General features: G+C 25.7%; 3 protein-coding genes and 1 pseudogene across 3 annotated transcripts; all 4 read right to left on the bottom strand.

Moving 5' to 3' along the window:
* Positions 1–1,884: 1,884 nt before the first annotated feature.
* LOC113554045 (15-hydroxyprostaglandin dehydrogenase [NAD(+)]-like) lies at positions 1,885–8,181 on the bottom strand. Its single transcript, XM_026957715.1, has 7 exons — positions 7,895–8,181; positions 7,650–7,830; positions 6,774–6,897; positions 4,709–4,833; positions 4,420–4,557; positions 2,126–2,184; positions 1,885–2,030 (listed from the first exon to the last, which is right to left on the bottom strand). The coding sequence occupies exons 2-7, from the start codon at positions 7,743–7,745 to the stop codon at positions 1,910–1,912; spliced, it is 663 nt and encodes a 220-aa protein (XP_026813516.1). The 5' UTR covers positions 7,746–7,830; positions 7,895–8,181; the 3' UTR covers positions 1,885–1,909.
* Positions 8,182–9,568: 1,387 nt separating this feature from the next.
* Positions 9,569–10,587, bottom strand: LOC113550941 (annotated as a pseudogene).
* A 534-nt stretch (positions 10,588–11,121) lies between these two features.
* LOC113550938 (uncharacterized protein DDB_G0289917-like) lies at positions 11,122–11,958 on the bottom strand. Its single transcript, XM_026952902.1, has one exon. The coding sequence runs from the start codon at positions 11,956–11,958 to the stop codon at positions 11,122–11,124; it is 837 nt and encodes a 278-aa protein (XP_026808703.1).
* Positions 11,959–15,841: 3,883 nt separating this feature from the next.
* Positions 15,842–17,852, bottom strand: LOC113553675 (probable proteasome maturation factor ump1). The gene is made up of 4 exons (XM_026957138.1): positions 17,695–17,852; positions 17,567–17,607; positions 17,425–17,491; positions 15,842–16,259 (listed from the first exon to the last, which is right to left on the bottom strand). Exons 1-4 carry the CDS (start codon positions 17,695–17,697, stop codon positions 15,999–16,001), a joined length of 372 nt encoding a protein of 123 aa, XP_026812939.1. The 5' UTR covers positions 17,698–17,852; the 3' UTR covers positions 15,842–15,998.
* Between the last annotated feature and the right edge of the window lie 3,718 nt (positions 17,853–21,570).

Raw genomic sequence — 21,570 nt, 5'->3', positions numbered from 1 at the left:
TATTGTCTATAATTATTATTATTATTATTTGTCAACAGCGATAGAGTTACTCAAAAATGTAATATCGATCATATATTATTATTAAGCAAAACATAGATATACTAAAAAATTCAAATACTTAGAAACTTACTAGATAAATATAAGGTACTAACGGTAACAATTATATAATATTATGTAGGTATATAGGTAGACACGTGTCGGAAACCATTTGCGAATTCTCTCTATATAAAGTAAAAAAAAAACGTTTGAGTTTATTGAACCGAGCACTCATGCATTGCTTCACCAATGTGCCCTATAATCTCGAAATATTTGTTGTCGTTCTATAAGCCGGATTTGAATAATGTAATTTCAATATTGTGGTCGACTTTTGCATTTTTACAAACATAAATTTTAAAGGGAGAAAAAGGCTGTAATTCCACAAAAATTGAAAACACATTTTTGAACGGTAAATACGTTAGACCATAATTGAAAAACGTAATGTAAATATAAATATAATTTGTAATGGAAATATTTATTATATAATACAAATATACAATTAATAATTTATATTTAAATGCGTATTTGTAATGTAATTAGTAAATTGTAATTAATTACAATATTGCATGCTCGTATTTTGTAATTACATAAGTTACTTTAGATACGTTGTAAAAATACCAACCCAGTTAGTTCTAGAGGTTGAAATATTTAACAATATTTTACACGATTCATTTAGTCAAAATTAGTCCATTATTTTGTTCGTATAAATTAAATTCATCCAACCTACATATTGTGTATAATGTATATACTTCATCTGTATATATATATTTTTACTATATTAATCAATAGTAAGTAATAGGTACACATAAAATAAAATAAATGTGTAAACACTATGCAGAATGTATAATGTATATATTATATTCTTATTTAATAAAGAATGATTTATATTCAAAATAATTATAAGTCTTTTAATTTTAGAATATATTTTGTAATTTCATTGCTACACTGATACAAAATTACTATTTTGCTTTCAAACCAAAAGATTCTGTTTCAGTCAAATTCTTAATTATGTTCGTATTGATAACTTCTTATTTTAGTATCAGGTAAAAAATGTATTAAGAGCTAAGGTTTCGGCAATCTGTTAAATAAAAATAAAAACAATTCTTACACATAACATTTAATATTTTAGAAGTATAATGAACTAGTTCTTCATTTTTTTATCGTGAAATTCGTTTAGTTTGATTACACACGTATTTTAATATAGCCAGTGCAATAGAAAATAAAAAACTTTATCGGTCAATTGCAAAAGTTGAAAAGTCAAAATAACCAGATAAAAATTACTAAAGAAATGCGAAAAATTGTAAGTTATTATTTATTATTACTTAAGTACAAATAATGAAATAACGAAGGTTGTGTCATATGAAAATGTTCTAATAATAGATGTTTATAAAATACACATAGTCAAATTATTTATATCATGTTAATGCATAGTTATTACTTAATGGTAAACACTAAACACTAAATCTATATTTTACTGTTTTAATAATTAGATAGAATTAATAACACAAATCAAACGTTATTTGAAATATTTTAATAAAACAATGTTGGTTTTTTTTACCTGATTAAAAATAGATTTACATTAAAACTGAATAAAACATTATAATACATCTAAAATATCTGGTAAACATACATTTATAACTAGGCATTATTATTGTTTTTTAATGATGATTTATGGTATATAAATATACATCAACCAGGACTATTTGAAAATCAATATTATTTTTTTACTTTTTTCAATAATAAATTGATATTTATTTTATTTTTATATTACATTAATTAATTCAATAATAATAACAACAATAAATAATACATTTTTCAAAAATAATTGTTTTAAGTTTTGTTAATATTTTGAAGTTTAATTTAATATTTTTATTTAATTTATAATATCAGTTGTTACTGCCAGTCTCGGTGTTTCTTCGTTTTCCACGATCCAATATTGTCCAGTAATACCTTGTTTCAGAATATAAATTAAAGCTCTGCCAACATTATCCGAACTAAAAAAAAAAAAGGAAAACTTGTCATTTTTGACTACAAAACTATTGTTTAATTATTAGTTTTTATACTCTAAAAAAATATAATATACTCTTACTCATTTCTTGGATCTAATGCCATAGTTCTTATTTTCAGGTAATGTGAACTTTGTTCGTCCTTATAGAAAACAAAATTGATTTTTGTATTTAAACAGATATATACAAGAAATTTAGATACTAATTTTTATTTAGTTCTATGTCTTATATGATTTTACTTTTTTTTATCCATAAATTAAGTCGTATTATCTAACGACACATAAACATCATACATATGTAATTGTAATACATAATTTATTACATAACATTTATAATTATCATATTATTAATTTTAAACAAATGTTGATATTTATAATTTTATGTGTTCTTGTTTTAATACTATTAATTATTACTAGATTTACTATGCATTTATGATACTACTTATATTGTGGTATCTCATTGAGTCATAATTTATACTTCATGATAATGTATATATTATTATGTGGGAGATGCAATTATATGTATAATATACATATTACAATAAATAGTTCAGACTTATAGAAATACAGAATTCATATTATACAAATGAAAATTAAGAAATATAAAATATATAACGTAATATAAAAGATTCGAAACTTAAAGCACCTAAAACCAATAAAATAAGCACTTAATAATGACTTCGTTAAAAATACTAACATTTGTAAGAAAAATCAATATTTAAAAACAGTTATCCCTCTTGAACACAAAAGCAAAATATGCCGACCTTCAAAAACTTCCACGAATTTTTCTTATTATGTTATAAAATACACTAGGTATCAATACCTTACACTAAGTAGCTATATTTGTCTAAGACTACAAATACCAATTAACTTTTGGTCAGTGGTTTCCACCAAGTACCTCCATAAAAAAAAAATATACAAAAGAAAACTAATAAATTATTAAGGTAAACTAATGTATTAAAAACAACTATATCAAGATAAAGAGCAAAAATAAGCAATTTCAAATTGCATATGTTAAATAGTAGTAACATACTAACATGATGTAAATATCAATAGCACTCATTTAGATTTTATGTTCGAGTTTAAAAAAAATAGCAAATGATTTAAGTTCAGAACCCTGATAATAAATAAAATAATTTATGTTTGAGTACGAGTTAGTGTGAATACTGTCATTTTTTTTATTTTCCCCGGTTTATTTGAAATACATTTTTATTAAATACAATAAATATTAGTTTATGTATAATTGTATAGAAATAAAATTAATATTTTTATGTTTTTACATATTTTCAGTTCTGCGAGTACCAAACTATAATGACAAATATTATAATATAATAGTATTATACAAGAATTAATGAAATATACCACGACCTAATCTAATGTCGTCGTTGCAAATTTTTTATAAACCTTTCTTTTTTTTTTTTGCTCTTATTAAACTGGCGTAGTTGTAGCACTTATCTTTGGACACCTCTAGTTATATATTATCGTTATAGTGTGTATCATACTAAATATACTTTATAATATTATAGTAATTTTAAACTCGAAAAATAAACTCTATTTTTTGCAGACATGAATTATTTCATGAAAACCGCAAGGAAAAACTTAAATCCCTAATGAATTATTATTATTATTTATTATTATTATGACAAAGTGTATTTTATACAAACAGATGATTTTTTTTCACGTATTATAACACTCATTTCTAAATAAATTGCTGTGATTTAAAAAAAAAGATTGAGAAGTATGAATATCGATGAAGTATACGTCTAAGTAATATTTAATTATGTAGGTATATATTAATCTAGACTTATTTAACATATTCTACGACTTTACAATATAAATCTACCTTATTTCGTATTTTATTGACAAACGATATATCGTATCTATAGGCACCAATATCATAATAATGTGTTCTCGATTTATTCAAAATGACCAAGATTAAAAATTAAAGATCCTGAAATATAAATTTGACTGTACTGGTATCGTATTACCAAAAAAAAAAAAATAAATATGTATTTATAGTGATATAATGATAGGTACCTATAATTGTAAGTATAATTTCTTGAGAGCGGAGACTCGGAGCTCTATCGGAAGCAGATAAAAAGGTGATAAACATTTTTTTTTTAATACAAATGTTGATACTTTATATGTTTTATAGCTTTACCCTGGACACCACTCACCTGAACACCTAATAAATTTCTTGAATTATTGTTTGTTTTTTACAGTAAACATTTTTATTTTTCTCTGATTCTATAAAATAGAGTATTTTTTTACTTTGTATATGGTACTAGATACACAATATTCTAAATTTAATAAGCCATAATAAATCAAAGCTTATAGGGAGGACGATCTATCCACCCCCTAACAAAAATTAAACTTACACCGATCAATTTCGTGTACCCAACAACAGCATTAGTCGCTGATCTGCAGTTTGTAGTCTGCACCACAGTTCCACCATTGCCTCCGTACGGAGCTCCCATGTACTTAATTGCTAGAAGCGTTCCGCTAATGACTCCGCTCTATAATCATATGAATATTGTAAAATTTGATAACATTTTACTAATGCTGTAAATGACATGTGTGTTATTATTATTTTACAAATATTTTAGTAGTCTTGAACGATAATTATTTATAATAATTAAAATATCACTATTGTTGGATTATGCCTACATAGTGTTTACAGATAAAATTATTTTCATCCTGATTATTGATTAATACGTGGAACTTCATTTCAGTCATGTTGTTAACGACAATATCCATTCGCCCAAAATGATTTAAGCACGAATTGAAGGCACCTGCGTACATACATAACAAGTAAGTATGACATTATAATATAATATTTTTATATTATATGGTATTATGTATTTATATATACGTATACAGGCTACAAGCATGTCTAAAAAATCATAGTTACCTTAAAAAGCTCTAAAAAAAATATACTACGAATGAAACATTAATTTAATAAAGTCCATATTATATACGACCTAATTAATTCGATAATTCCTTAATTAAATGCGTATTGTATTGAATGATTAAATGTACAAAACAAAATAAATATAAGTTAATAATGGTTGAAGATGAATAATAACACTGTATGGCATATTTTTATTATTTTTTTCATTGCACAAATCTGTTGTAAATATATACATATATATATATATGTATATATATATACATCAGTCAATGCAAGTACTAGTTTATATTTATTATTTATAAGTATGCCACTCGTATAATAAATAACCGTGCAAGCAAACCTAAAAGAATTTATTTTTTTAATCTCTTTTTATCTCTTTTTGATAGATATTAGAGTTTACATTTCTTCCAATTTTCTTAGAAATCCAATTAGGTTTTATAAATAAAATCTAAAAGTTCAATTCCAAAACACCATTCCTGGAAATTGTCGTCAGAGATGATTACTTATCTCTGGTTAAATAACACTTTTGGATTCATTGGTAAGACAACCTTAAATCCTTAATGATTTTAAAAATAATATTAATATTGAAAAAAAAATAAGAATGGAGAAAAGTTACGTCGCTGGTTATTTTTTTTTTTGTTTTGCTGAATAAAAAAATATTGTTATACTTTTTTCCTCGTTAATTTTATTTTAATATAATTCTAAATGTTTATTTATTGTTTCCTGTTCACAACATTGGAGTAATTATTATTTAATATATTTACACGGGTAATATTCGAATATTATAAGTAAGATAGTACAAAAAAATATTGTATTACTAATAATTTAGAGTAGATTTTATATTAGGTTAATAATTTCATACATTTCTTTTATGTTTTTTTATAAAAAATTAGTTGTTTCCACTAACCATAATACTGTTATTTATTAATTAGTACCATGTATACAACTGTAGATTTTACACTAACAAATTCCAATCGTAGTGGATAATTCGTGTTTAATATTATGGTGTATACATTCTTCAGGGTCAATGAGAAAATAATATTGAAGTATTTAATTATTCAAAAATAGTTTAGACGGTACTTATTAATTGAACAGATACTTATTTTTTTTTATTATCAAATAAAGTAGGTAACTTTTTAATTGTATTTTCATAACACTGTGATTTTATACTTAAACTGTTCTGTTCTATAACATACCACTATTCCAGATTATTTTTTCCAAATAATTACTAATTAAATATGAATATCTTGGTGCATATTTTAGTAAATATTACATATTATTGTTTTACAAATGTACAAAAAGGAACCTACTCTCCCCTGTAAAATTAGGCAAGATATATCACAGTAAACAAAATGCATCTCGATAATATTTTTATCAAATACACTAATTGCGTCCGATGTATATATATTATTTTCCTTTCCATTTAATATGACTTAGAACTGTCAATAGTAACAATACATATTCTATTTCTTAAAGTAAGATAAAAAATATTGTTTTTTATCGTTAATTCGTTAAACGTTAAACTATTTGAAATAATTAAAATACTTAAGTAAGATTAGGTTTAGTTTATTGTATTATTATATCAAAATTATATTAAAATAGATACCTATTATTAATGTATTGGTAAACATTTGAACGATATAATTTTGATATAATCAAAACTTGTTATTTTGTTAACTTCATTAGTATTATTTTTATAAATTCTGAATTCGGGAACGCAATAATTAGTATAGTACAGAAAACCCGGGACACAATTAAATGTAGCTAGATATTTAGATTCCCCATGTATATAGTTAAACTGAATTACTTTGAAAAACTCACTTTCAAGTTGTAAATTCTCTGCAATGAAATAACCCAATGCCAAAACATTATTATCACCAAACACGTTCGATAACTCATTGGCGAACAATTGACATGCTTCAAAATCTATATCGCATAACGCCACCTAATTGTAGATATTTAGAAAAATGTGTTCACAATAATTTTCAACGTTCTACCTATACATATAGTATTTTAATCATTATATTCGTAAGTAATTACAATTTTAAAATTTTAGTATAAATATCATATTTATATATTAACATATTTTAATAATTGTTTTATCCATACATCCAATAAATGTGTATTTACATAGAACAATAATTTATTTTGGAAAAAAATAAAATTTATAGAAATAAATTCATCAATTACTGCTAGAAACCTTGGTAGAATATTTGAAAAAAAGTCTGAAAACACTGCATGTAATAGGTTCCTAATCATATTTTAAATGTATCGTACTTATTAAGTTAAAACACTAACACAGTGTTTATTTTAAAATTGTAAACACTTATTATAAAAACGTAGGTATATATAAAAGAATAATATTATATTTTAAGAAAATATTTTTTTTCAATTTTAGCTCGTCAATAACTACCAACTAGGTTCAGAGCGGACTAACAAAGTTTTGTTACCAGAAAATGTGAAAATGTAAGGTTTAATATTGAAGAATTTTCACTAATACAGAAAACAAATGTATGATAGTCACAAAAAAATTTTTAAAAAAAAACACATAATTGTAAAACCAAAAGATTACTCCGTTCAAAAACTAAAATTTATTTTACAAAATAATATATTTTTGATATTATTTAATACAATGATTGTTAACTGCTAAAAAATTACCTACTATCTTGTACTATTTATAATATATAAGGTACCTACCTTGACGCCATTCTGAAGAAGGTGTTTGGCATACACTTTTCCAATACTCGACGTAGCTGAAGTGATCAATGCTACCTGATTCTCGAGTACCGACATTTTATTATATAGCGCTGCAAGGATTTACTATACAGTTATGTATATTTTACAGGAATAGAGTAGATCCGCTACTATCAGATGAAGTCTAATAATTATTAATTATTTATTAGATTTAAAATAAATATTAAAAGTAATAATTGAACCTGAACCTGTGTTCAGTCAAAAATTGCACTTCGCGTTTACACGCAAAATCGTTACTTAACGAATAATTGTTATATGAGATATGTTCAAAATATTTATCATCGGAAAGTTCCAGCTTATTGATGATTGAAATTGTATTAAATTATATGATTTGACGGTAATAATTAGCGATTTACGTATTTGCGGTTTCGTGTGTGATTTGAAATGGTTGTAAATTGTAGTTTATATTATATAGGTACTATGTAACGGCTAATACATTTTAAGAATAATAAACTCTTAAATTCCTAACGCGAGTATTTTATTTTGTATACACGGACTGAAATGTTTCCGAATATCATATACATTGATAACACTCAAAAAAACTATTTTACGAGTAGATATCATACTCATAAAACGCACAAATGCGCAAAACATAATATTTTATCAGTAAATGTAACCAACGGATTGCAACTTACAAGTTACAATGCATATATAATATGATAATCATATTAATAAAATATCTAAAAAATGTTGTTCGATTTACATAAGGAATTTTTTAACAGGTTAGGTTAGGTAAAAAACACGGTAACTTTATTATAGTTGGTAGGGTACTTAAAATATATATTATTTTAACACAAATAATGAATTATACAAATCTTATTTTTAATTTATGATAGTGAAAATCACGTAAATATGTAATAACTAATATTTGTGTTTGGTACGTCCCAACTGGACGATTGGTTCATGCATCAACGCGTAAACGAATAGTTAGGTACGTGTAGAAAAATCTTTATTCAACGTAAACTTAGAACACAAAAATACAATATTTAAGATGTAATCGGATGAGCGGTGTTACGGCCTGTCTCTTAATGTCTCGACTATTCCTAACCGATCCCTTGCGTCGGTCTCCCTTATATAATATAATCAGATAATAAACAGCAGTGGTGGCGACTTTACCGTCACGAAGGGTCTCGTAACATGATTTAGTATGCTTGTCGATTCGTATCTTTATCCGTGGCCCGTGGGACATCGAGTTTCGACTTTTCTGGGATAAGACGTGTGAAAATACTTTAATGGTTAAATTAAATAACACGTTGTTCACGCTGTCTGTTCGTCTTGATCTCAACATGCTTGTATTATTAATTATTCGATAGAAACGTGTCGCCACACCGAACAATATCATGTGTGTTATTTCATTCGATTTTTATGTATATGTACATATCACAGGATTCGTAACACCTCCCATCCAAAAAAAAATGTATATATATACTTATGTTTATAGCAAAAACAGAAATCATAAAATACATAATAATGTATACAATTAGTAATAGAAAATAATTGATTAGATTTAGTGTTAGTAAGTACATGCATTTTTTTTTCTTTTACATCTTTTCTTATACTTAGTGTTATGTCCATTTTAAATACATTAATCATTTTTTATAGTTAGCTTGGCATAAATTATATATTTTCACCTCATAATTTATTGGTCATTTTCGGTTTTTTTTCTTAATTAATATACTAGTTAAGTGTTAAGTTATATCAAAAGTAAAGTTAAGTTTTATTTAAATTGCTTGTTTACATAACTAAAAGTTCATCCATTTAAATATGCAGACCTTTAATCACCCCTTTGGTTCTCGGTTATAAGTATAGTCTACATATTATACATATTAAATGACGTCCTTTTAGTATACATGTTTATTTTTTTATTTCAAACTTGTTTTGCACAACTTATACAACTGTATAGGCCCATGTTATTTATAATTTGATTGTAAATGCATTTAGTGATTATAACTTCTGTTATCGAATCATGACTATGTGTTATTTTATAATCTATTTTACACATTAACCCATGCGTTTCTACTAGATTTAACATTCGCCCGTTTTTCTTATGATAATCTATCTTAGAAGAATACAATAATTCATTGGTCGCGACTGTTATATCTAAAAGCTTTAGATTAAAATAATTGTCATTATTGTCACTATACGATGTAATATTCATCATTGTGTTTATATTTAATTTTAATCAGTTTAATATATCCTTGTACGTGGTACACTGGTACCGTTCCAAAAAACTATGATGGGTATTCTATTACCACTGTGCAAGTATTGACTTAGATAAACAGTTGATAGAGTTGTTTCCCCTCTGAACTTTAGAACAGTTTCTAATTTCCCTAATAATGGTATTACAGTTCTGGCTTATTTCTAAGTTTCTTACCATCATTTTGCATCACATATTATACTTCCTGATGTTGTAACATCTTTAGTTTGTTAGTGGTTATCAGCACATTTGGCTTGCCTTTTAATTTGTTTGGTTTATATTTTTCCAGAGCATTTGAAATCGATCCCAATGTAAATAATAGATCATTTTTATTCAGTTGAGTGAATTCAAAACTCACAACAACAAATTTGATCTTGTCGCTGCAACATAATATTATAATTCGGTTATTATATATATATATATATTTAATTTTAATTTTTTTTTTTTGCATTGGTATTATGTGTTATGAATTTTAATCTAATTGTGCATGATTTAGCTTATCATTCAGTGACTTCTCCGACTAGTATTATCTCACTCATTAAAGACGCTAATTGGAGATACCGTATATCGTATATTGCGCACTAATACTATTAATTTTCAGCGTTATCGTGATTATCTCTATTATTCTATTTAGTTCAAATTTTTTCTAAGGTACAGTAATTGATCATTAGCTATAATATTCATGTGGTTTGTTTAACACGTAGGTCTGTCGTCGTTTAGTGTATTCGAGTACGTGATCGGTATGTCTTAATGAATGTCGCAATATCATAAATAAGGTATGCTATTTGTTTGGGTGTTGTTTTTAGTATTGACATTTTTTTATTATTTTAATTGAGCCACTTTAAAAAAAAAAAATAATAAAAAATATGTTTCTGATAATACAATTTATCTTGAATATCTTGATGTCATCTTGTCTACGATAATCTTCTTTTATAAGGCTCGTAATTATTATATATTTTTTCCTTATATTATCCTTGTATAATGATATTATATCGTTACCTATAATTGCTTAACTTATGAATTATTAGAAAATTTATATTTTACTCATAAACTATAAGTTATAATACCTTATTTATATTTGACCTGCGTTAGTCGTGTTGCTTTTTATAACATACAACTACCATATAATAGTACCTATGTCCCGTTTTATTAAAATACGTTCAGATTGTGAAATTATTTTGGTCGGGAGGTCTAATAATATTATTATTACTATTTGTATTACTGTCCATCCTTCCGTCGCGATGAAAAATTACCTTCGCGATTGCACGTATAACATCGCCGAGCATTAAAATCGTTGTTTCTAGAATTCTGATTTCTATTAGTATTCCTGCCACGAAAATTATTTCTTCTAGTATTATCATTGCGATAGTTGTACGACGTATTCTGATTATTATTTTGGCCACGGTCAGTGTTTGGACTATTCTTATTTCTACCGTCGTCGGTCCTGTTATATTCATTATTACTCGATCTGAATATTTCCCGTGCGTTATTATAAGTGCGTATGTTTTTGTCGGCTAATAAAGCCACCTGCATTGCCCGGTGAAGAGAAGTTGGATTTTTCGTTTTGACTTCAAATCTCATTTCGTCGGTGAACCTGTTAATGTAACTAATTAAGGACTGTTCCTCAATATTTACGCGCAATATTGCTGCTTCCGATGACGGTTTACCTGTGGTTATTGCGTCGCATAACTTTTGAAATATTTCTTCCACCCGATTATTGTATGCATAAACCGACTCGTTATCTTTAATTGTTATTTTGTATAGCTCAATTCGTAACTTCACGGAATCATAAGGACTATAAGGCGGTTCGAATGCGTCTAACAGTAATTGCTTAATTTCAATATACCTAGTCACGTTAAAAGCTCTATCTGTCAACTTAGTTGCTGCCATCATTTTTAATAGTAACGGAACTCGGTCGGCATCAACTGATTCAATTATTGTTTCGCATGCGCTTATAAATTGATATATTTCGGTATGCCCTCCTGAATAGTAGGGAATCATATGTAAAGCATCGATAACTTTTAATGTTGTTACTTTGTCGTTAGCTGTTGCCATTTTTTTTTTATTATTTTTATTATTATTCTTTTAACTGGCCTATTCTTTGTATAAATAATAATTTTATTACTTTGTAATTCTATCTTACATGTACTTATAGGTATAATAGATTTATTTTCAAAATCGTTTAAATTTATCAATCGTAAACTTTTATTAAATATATTACGTCTTATTGGCTTATTTCTAGTATTTTTATTTAATCCAATTATTTTATCTTCCTCAATTAATCTCCATATTTTTACGTCATTAATTATTTCCCTATTACTATCACTAAGATAAACATATCTAATCGTACTGTCGTTCTCTATTAAATTATTTATTTTATCCAATGTTTCTTTAGCGAGGACTTCAAATTCGTCAAAAACCCGTTTTCATTATTTCATTTTCAATATTTATTACCTATTCTAATTTCTTAGTAATACTTCAATACTTTTATAGTTTTATATAACAACGCGTCTTATTATTTCAAAAATTATTTATTTTGTTTTATTTATCAAATTAACCCCTTTATTTAAATTTTAAATATCAACATAATTAAATATCATTTACTTTTAACATACATTTTTATTTCTTAATTTATTTTAAATATAACTTTCCAAAAAAAACTTTTCTTATTACGAATGACCAATAGATCAATGAGACGATTGTATACATTATACTTACAACATAATTTTGTTCATTTCGTTGCTTTATTTTCTCGCCGTTGTTAAACTGCAAAAAAAAGCTCGTAATCCATAGTTGTCGAAACTTAAAAATACGACTTAGTTGAACGATGATCTACGTAGGTGAAATTGTCTCTATTGATAGAAGTTGATGGAACTCAAAATATTTCTGATTTATCACGTTCTAGAAAATCAACCCTGACCACAGTGCCAATTTTTCTGTTCCGTCGTCAGCACTGGCAATTCATGCATCAATGTGGCAATGAATGCGTGATGTAGTATTAAATGATAAATCTTTATTTATCATGAACTTTGAATACAAAAATACAATATGTAAGATGTAAGATATAAGCTGATGAGCTGATTCCAAAATAGTGATAAATATGACCGTGAGTGGTGTTACGACCTACCTCTGAATGTCTCAAATATCCCTAACCGTCTGCCGAGCTCTTGCATCGGTCTTCCTTAACCTAACCTCGGATCATGAAGAGTGGTGGTGGTGACTCTACTGTCATGAGGAATCTCGTAACATAATTTAGTATGCTTGTCGATTCGTATCCTTATTCGTGGGGACATCGAGTTTCGACTTTTCCGAGAAGAGACGTGTACATATATTTTAATGGATAGGTACATTAAATAATACGATGTTCATGATGTTCGTCTTTACTTAAACATGCTTGAGTTACCTATTTGATAGAAACATGTCACCACACCGTACAATACGTGTGTCATATTATTTTATTTGTAATATATAGGTACCTATACCTACAGTTGGTTTCTTTTGAAAGATAACACGAAATATTTCTGTCCAGCGACCTCAGATTGATATAAGATTTCCGGAAGGAGATAGAATACCTATTAATTCATATTTTTTGATGATTTTCAAATTTTTATATCTTAATACTATTACTCTGTATTACTCTTTTCTTTATAACGTGTTTACTATAAATCTACTTTTTTATGACAACAATTACCTATGTTAGCAATTATGAGTACCAATACATTTAACATAACAATGAATCGATATTAATATTTTTGTAAACGATAGATCAATGTATTAAATATTATTAATATAAGTATATTAATTATTAATATCATTATAACATAAATATGTACTGTGGTATTAGGTATATGAGTTTATGACTCGTAAACACGCAATTTTATTTTTTGTTCAAATATTATTACTATTTACTAACAAAAATACAAGATCACAACTTTTATTTTTTATAAGACATATAGGTAATATAAAATCAGTTAGTTAAAAATAAAGGAGATTAAGACGAAGCAACTAAATAAATTTAAATTATATTAATATACATAATAATCAAACTATATACCTTTAATTGTGTTCAATATAAGTGGCCAAATTGGGATCCACTTGTATTTCTTAGCTAAACTGCATAATATCATTACTACCTATTTGATATTTATTTTATAAATACAAATTATAAAAAGGTTTACCTGGAATTTTATAAATATGAATAGTCGTTTTGATATTAATGATATAGGTAAGTACTAAGTAGGTAAGTTATAAAAAAAATCTGTACAATATACTATAATCAACCAAAAAAAAAAAATTAGATTTCAGAATGGGGAGGCACATGCCTCACTGGCTACAACACTGGAAGATGGGAATTAGAATTCTAAGTAGGTAGTATTTTTATAACTTTGGCTGAAAAAATTGAACATGATTATTGATATGATAGACAAAATCAAATCAAATTATAACAACTAAATTTGAGTTTTAATTTTTAAAGATGAATCTTCTGATAAGTCGATTTTTTGTACAATACCTATACCTTAGTAATGTAATATATACTTATAAATTTTATACTTTATGTTTTTACAATATAAAATAACAAATATCTCAGTGATCCCAGTTTTGAACAATTAATAAATATTAATCGATTAAAATATGGCGTTAGAAATAAATTATAAACATCTAGAGACTAATATTATTCACAAAATTACTAATACTTTCTTTTTTTGAAGATTTTTTTAGATGGAGATGAAGTATTTTAAGTAAATATCTATAAAATCCCCAAAATGATGGATACCTACCTACCTAATTATAATCGAACAAACTTCGGAAAAATGCAAAAATATGAATTTCTACTATAATACTATAATTATGGTAACATACTCGTAAAATTCAGAAATGGGAAGTTGTTAAAATAAAAACTGTCAACATTTTTTTTTTTTTTATATAGTAATAGTTGGCTCTTTTTTTCGATTTTAAGCCACTGTATTACTTCCTTTCCTCCTCTAGCATCATTCAAATAAATTGTACACAAAATAGTTATCCTTGGGCTTAGTGAAGACTTAATTTTTTTTTACTATAGGTTCTTACACCTACTAATAAAAGATTTAGATAGTGAATAAATTAAATAAATTATTTTTTAGTTAAAAAAAAACCAAATGGCTCTAAGACTATTTGTCTTACAGTTACATAATATAAGGTACATTTTTTATTTAGCCTGACAATCAGTTAGGTATGCCCAATATACATTTTTGTCCATTATGTTTCAACTCCAATGTAAATTTTCTTAATATTTAACATACTTTTATAATTTCATCCAATATATTCTAATATATAAATGCTTGTAAGCCAAATTAATACAAACAACACGTTTATTGTAAATTTAATCTATTATATTATCATTTGAATCACTCTAAAATTATAACATTTTCTTGTAAAATACCTATAATACATTTATTTTGCTATATTTCTTGTATTGAGCATATTATAATATAACCTAGATAGGTATACAATATTAAAATATTTTCAAAAGGTTTGTGATTGATAATCATTTTTTGGGGGATTTGAAGTTTGACCAATTGACAAAAGTATAATCACCCAATATCTAGATTATAGTATTTTATTTTATTTTTTTTGAATATTTTATATTTTTTAAATCATAGAATGATCAGCTGATAGGACTTTTCTACAATTTGAATTAAAATCTTCTAAAACATTGTTGTTACTTTTTTTTTCAATATTAATACAAGGTTAAAATAGATTGGTCTTCAACTGCATAGGACTTAAATAATTTTTGAACTACAGGTTATTTGGACCATATGAATTGAACCAACTAAATTAAAAATTGCATTTTAATTAAAATGGCATATAATGCTTACACAATTTAAAAATATACAATATATTATATAAGTTGACCTGAGAATAAAAATATTTAGCCGTGAAAAATACAACTAACAATAAATGATTTTAAGAAATATTGTATAATTATACTTTATTATTTATTTCACTGTACACAATACCCAAATTATGTTATTTGTTTAAAGAACATTTCATAATAGAAAAAGTATTATTGAAAATGTCTTAAAATGTTGTAATGTTTTTAAATATTAATTTATAAATTAAAATTTTAAATCTTTATCCATAACTACAAATGATGGAACTAATGTTTCATTGTACTCTGCTGGGTTTAAGTAATCTCGTTCAGTGACTGTATCAAGAGTGTCATTTAATACTTCAGCATGTAAATTAGATGACTTCAAAATTGGTAGACGTCCAACACTTTCAAACACTTTTTGTTCCATAGCTAAACGTAGGGGCATGTGCATTCCTTGTGTGATCATCAAGCCTTTAACTAGCGTTCTGTTTTCTTTTGCTTTGTACTGAAACACAAAAAATAAACTATGTTAGTCATACAAATGATATAAGAACAAATATAATATAATACTTTTAATAAAAAAATAACAGGCGCATTGATTTTAACTTGTTAAAATTCTAAGAAAAATATTTAACTAATAGCATATACAGTTATATGTTATAAAAGTGTACACAGATATAGAAGTTATAATACCTAATAAAAATAATTTATAAAATTAAAATGGAAAAAAATTGAGATTAAATCAAACCGATCAATAATGATTGCACAATGTGTATAGATCTGACCCCCCCCCCAAAAAAAAAAAAAAAAGTTATGTATTTGTGATCTTCATCAGTTATTTCAAGATATTTTAGTATATTACTCATCTGAGTTTGATTGTTATTAATATTGTATTATGCCTAGACATGGTATAAACTACTAAATATAATCCTGCACTTAATTGCTCATTAAAATGATGCCTCTTCATGTGATTCTAACATTGTTAAATTTGTTATTCTCAGTTAATACGATATTCTTTTTATACTTATATAGCTGTCTCTGAGTACTTTGTTGCCTATAAAAAATTATATTTAATAAAGAAGACTTTTCAAAACTTATTTCACCATTAACTGACATTGTAGACATTGTAGACATTGTCAGGTTTCAGCCTACCATATTGTATCGCCTGCCCACGCTATTGCTTTTTTATCACTTATCATTTTTTAAATTTATTCTTCTTTTTGCTAAGCTTCTAAGGATTGTAGCATGATGTAAAATAATCTATAACCTTCTATCAAATACAAAAGGAATCCAACAGGTAGTTCCAGAGATAAGTGTGTTTAAACAAAATAATTAACTCTTCAGCTCTATTATATTATAGTATAGATAGTAAATGGGTACAGTGTGGCTTTGGTACTGTCTTTTGTTTATGATTTGAGAAAAGTCTCCAATACGTCCTACATTCTAAAAAATCTATTCAGTGAGAGAATAGATTCAGTACATCTCCGTTCGATACCAGATACATTACGACATGGTGTTGTATGATACACAAAATAATTTATCTTACATAATATAATACCTAAAAATGTATATTACCTTAACTGGTGCGATAAAATATAAATATAGCACTATTTTTAGGGTGTGAAAATAATATTTGTTTAATTAGGTAAAATCATTTTGGGTGTACTCACATTTCTCAGGTTTTGTTGAACCGGATGATAAGTTTCTTTGAAATTCTTTGGTCTGGCAGTATGAGCCCTAAAATTATTAAGAGGTTGATTAATTATAAATGTACAGATATATTCTCATATTTAAATTAAAAATATAACTTACCCCAAAATGGAATAGTTACCGAAAGAATTATCCATGAGATCCTAAAAATAGTTAAAAATCAAAAAATAGAGTGTACACAACACAGTAGATAATAATTTGTGAATTAGTTCTTGTAAAAATTGACTTACCATGTTTATTATTTTCTGTAACGTTAATTCAATAAAAGTCAACGTTATCCGTTGATGTAACAGGAAATATTTTTCAACTTCTTTTAAATGAAATACAAATTATTAGTACTGAAGCACGGTTACTTGCAATTTTGGATAATAAACACAATGACTACCTTTATGACCAAGACATTTAAAATGATAACCTGAAAAGTTGATAGGAATCGTTCAGTGTGACCACGAACAAAAATATAATAATGTATGGCTATACATTTAGTGTAGTAGTTGCAAAAACAATCAATAGATGTCGCTGTATGTTTAATTATCCACACACTTCGTTTAATATTAATGATATTGTGAATATTCTTGGCCACACCTAAAGGTAATAGGTACTCGATTTATTATAGCCATTACATCCAATGTGATTATGTATACAATATTATACGGCACACGGGCTCTGATAATCAGGACACTCTTATGGTCCAATACATATACTTTAATACTTATATGACTAATCTACATTGGCCATCGGATATTAACCAATGGTCGGACTGATTGGAGGAACCATAATGAAAAGAAAAAAATCCTTTTTCAAATATCATGATAACGACATTACAGTGTCGTAAATAGGGGCAGCAGGGTGTTTGGCAGGGGCTTAGCCCCACACTCGCCAAAAAACCACCCAAAACCCCGTCAAAAAATAATAATATAATATACCTAGGTATGTATATTATTCTTAATAAGTATTGAGCCCCTCCCCCCCATCACCTAAATATTTTTCCTATTTCCACAACTACGGTAGAAACTGATATTTTGTATATATGTACTGAGCTAGATAGGTATACTTCAATGCTAATTACTTGTTTGTTATTATTATTATTTATTTTTTTTTTCTAGTTGTGTACAAGTCATCCTAGAATACACTAAAAATCGGTAACCATTCTACTAACTAGAACGTAGGGATTTATTAACATAAACATGAATTTAAAATTTTAAAGCACCATAATCGGAATTCTATTTTATCAAAGAACTGTGCTGAAACCGGAAACCACTGAAATGTTCATTGCTGTATCAACAAAACAATCAGAAATTCGATAAAACTCCAAAGTCAAAATTATCTCGTTGACCAATAGCTAGAATAATGAATATTTAATTAAAAAAAATTGCCTATTTTGATTATATTCGTATTGTTCTGTGTTAAACTGTTAATGTAGCTATCATAATCATTTAAATTTGATTTAATTATTTTATTTACCTATTCGACTTTAAAAGTTTTCCTTTTATGTGTGCGAACCAGACGATGATTAAAAACAAAATTGATTTTCTTCTTTTTAATTGAATGAAGTCAATAATATTTGTTAAAAAAGACGTTAAGTATAATTGTTATGTCATAAAAGTGGTAAAAAAGATTTAAACTATCGTTATATTTTTTTATTAAGTCTAATTCAAAAATAATGTTTTTTATTATATGAGTATATGGTACTATATGAGTTAATAATAATTAAAATTTACATTAGAATAAATGGAAAATAAAACAATTGTAATTCAAAAAAAAATATATTCTTTATACATAATAATTACTTAGTACCTAAATAGTGTATTAGTGTATACCTAGCTAATAAATTTGCAATAAGCCTCATTATTGATCACTATTATTATTATTGCCTTAAATTTGAATTAAATGATAAATAATTGCAAAGAAAAAAGACGATTCTAAGCCGGAGATAGTTTATCATTTTTAATTTGCAAGTATGTTTAAAAATTTATTCATATTACTAACTAGATATTTATGATTTATATTTTTATTATCAATACTATTGAACTATTTTTTGTCAAAATTTTATTATTGGTAACCACTATCCGTATGATAAAAAATTATTCTAAGATTTCAAATTAAATTACCTATTCTAATTAACAATTAATTATTGTATAAATTAGTAAAACGGTAGGTATAAGTGGTATAACTAAATACCTAGCCTAAATTAAGAAGTTTAAATATTTTATTTTGATTGTATTTTTTCTTTAAAATGCTGCTAAAATGTTCTCAAATAAATTAAAAATTGATTTTCAAAAAAGTTTTTGAGTATCTAGTTTTTGAGATTGTGTGTCGGTTGTTAAAAATATCAACCAGTACACATCATAATGTTGTTATATATATTTGTTTTTATGTGTTTTGTAAATAAAAGTTTTAATGCATTAAGCTGGTTTTTTTTTAATACGAATTTAAACAAAAAACTGTGTTGTAAAATTTTTGCTGGCCACAATATGTGTTCATTATTACTGGACTCTGTATATATCATAATGTGAAACATTCTCATCCGACACTTAGTAGTCCTGCTGGCAAAGTTACTCGTTCAGTCCGTACCCTTAGGATTTATATGAAAACATAATAATATAATAACGGTCGTATTCATTACAAACATTACTCATCATTAATCTTCATTAAAATTTAAAATTTTTTACTCATATTTTCAAAAATGGAAATTAAATATAAATTTTTATTTATTACGAATTAATCAACTGCATAAATAATTAAAATATATTATAAACGAATCGCAAGGCGATTATATCATTCCACTTATTAGCTAAGTATAAATAAAATAAATTATTTATTGATTATTTATAGTTGACAAATAAATTATAGGTACAAAGAGAATGAATACAAATATGCGTATAATAATGATAATTATATTTTATATTATATTATTTTTGTTTTATTATTAAAGATTTTGAAATGATTTTATAGGTAAGACTATAAAAGACATTTTGTGGCGATAGATGCTCAATAATAATATAAATAGTTATTGGCAAAAACAGAGCGAGAGTCTCCGGTACTTTGTTTCCAAAAATTTCTGGTAAGTCGGTCCAATTCAAAATGTACTATAGGTACTTATTAATAATGAGCACAAGCCATTTTTAGAAAACATAGCTAGAAAGACTTCGGTTCCCTCAAAAATGTGCTGTTTTCATTATGAATGCAATATAATAGTAGTACTCGTATATACTATAAAATAATATAACATAGAATTTATTTTAGTCTGCTTATTGAAAGATACTTACACGTGATTAGAATTTACCTAATAGACATACATACTAAATCAGACTATATTTGTTCGTAATTTATATGACCATAGTCGACTTTTGTTTATGTGTTCACTTATTTTCTACATAATACCTTGCAATGATTAATTTGTATGGTGTACTTGTTAAAATTATTGAATACATAACCTCGTGAGTCATGAGCCTCCAAGGATCAGGAGGAAGGTAAAAGTGTGAATATATATATTTATATATGGCAGGCAATTATATTTACCAGAACTTATAAAATATGTAGGGAAGAATCCTCCTGACCTTTAGTCTCTTTATTCAAGATATCTTTTGCTATTTAACTTTATTTTCTTATTTTTACAAAATTTATTATAACCTAATCAATTTCCAATGTATATGTATCTTGTTATTGACTCAATGGTATTACAGATATCATAATTTCATTGATAAATCGTTACATAAAAAAATAAATTAAACAGAAACGGCGTATTAAACACAATCTTTAGTATTTTAATTGTATATTATAATAAAACAGTAAGTTGAACTAATTTTGGCCTAAAAACATAAAAAAATAATAATGTAGTTAGGTATCATATTATAAAATTATTGTTATTATTTATTATAGATATAATTATACATAGCTACATATCTTTAAGTCAATATTGACAAAGGTATATTAAAACAGTATAAATAGGTTTGTGGCATAAATAGCTTATAATAATATAAGTTTAAATATTTTGAAAATTTAATTTTGCATAGAAAATAATAATTAACATACTGGAAAAAATTATCAAGACACGCCGATCATTATTTTTTTTAAAACAGAATAACTAAGACCCTTGAAGGAAT

The sequence above is a fragment of the Rhopalosiphum maidis genome, chromosome 2 (genome assembly GCF_003676215.2).
Source record: "Rhopalosiphum maidis isolate BTI-1 chromosome 2, ASM367621v3, whole genome shotgun sequence".
Lineage (NCBI taxonomy): Eukaryota > Metazoa > Arthropoda > Insecta > Hemiptera > Aphididae > Rhopalosiphum > Rhopalosiphum maidis.
Note: the sequence above shows the minus strand (reverse complement) of the source record. Positions and strands in the feature narration are given on the sequence as shown.

What these genes read in the sequence shown, in the direction of transcription:
- LOC113554045 (XM_026957715.1), bottom strand. Translation starts at nt 7,745, where the DNA reads ATGTCGGTACTCGAGAATCAGGTAGCATTGATCACTTCAGCTACGTCG. An exon ending in TTCTTCAGAATGGCGTCAAG is followed by an intron (nt 6,898 to 7,649) that starts GTAGGTACCTTA and finishes ATCTACAATTAG; the next exon opens with GTGGCGTTATGCGATATAGA. An exon ending in ATTTTATCTGTAAACACTAT is followed by an intron (nt 4,558 to 4,708) that starts GTAGGCATAATC and finishes ATATGATTATAG; the next exon opens with AGCGGAGTCATTAGCGGAAC.
- LOC113550938 (XM_026952902.1), bottom strand. Translation starts at nt 11,958, where the DNA reads ATGGCAACAGCTAACGACAAAGTAACAACATTAAAAGTTATCGATGCT.
- LOC113553675 (XM_026957138.1), bottom strand. An exon ending in GGTAACTATTCCATTTTGGG is followed by an intron (nt 17,492 to 17,566) that starts GTAAGTTATATT and finishes TAATAATTTTAG; the next exon opens with GGCTCATACTGCCAGACCAA. An exon ending in TTCAACAAAACCTGAGAAAT is followed by an intron (nt 16,260 to 17,424) that starts GTGAGTACACCC and finishes TTTGTGTTTCAG; the next exon opens with TACAAAGCAAAAGAAAACAG.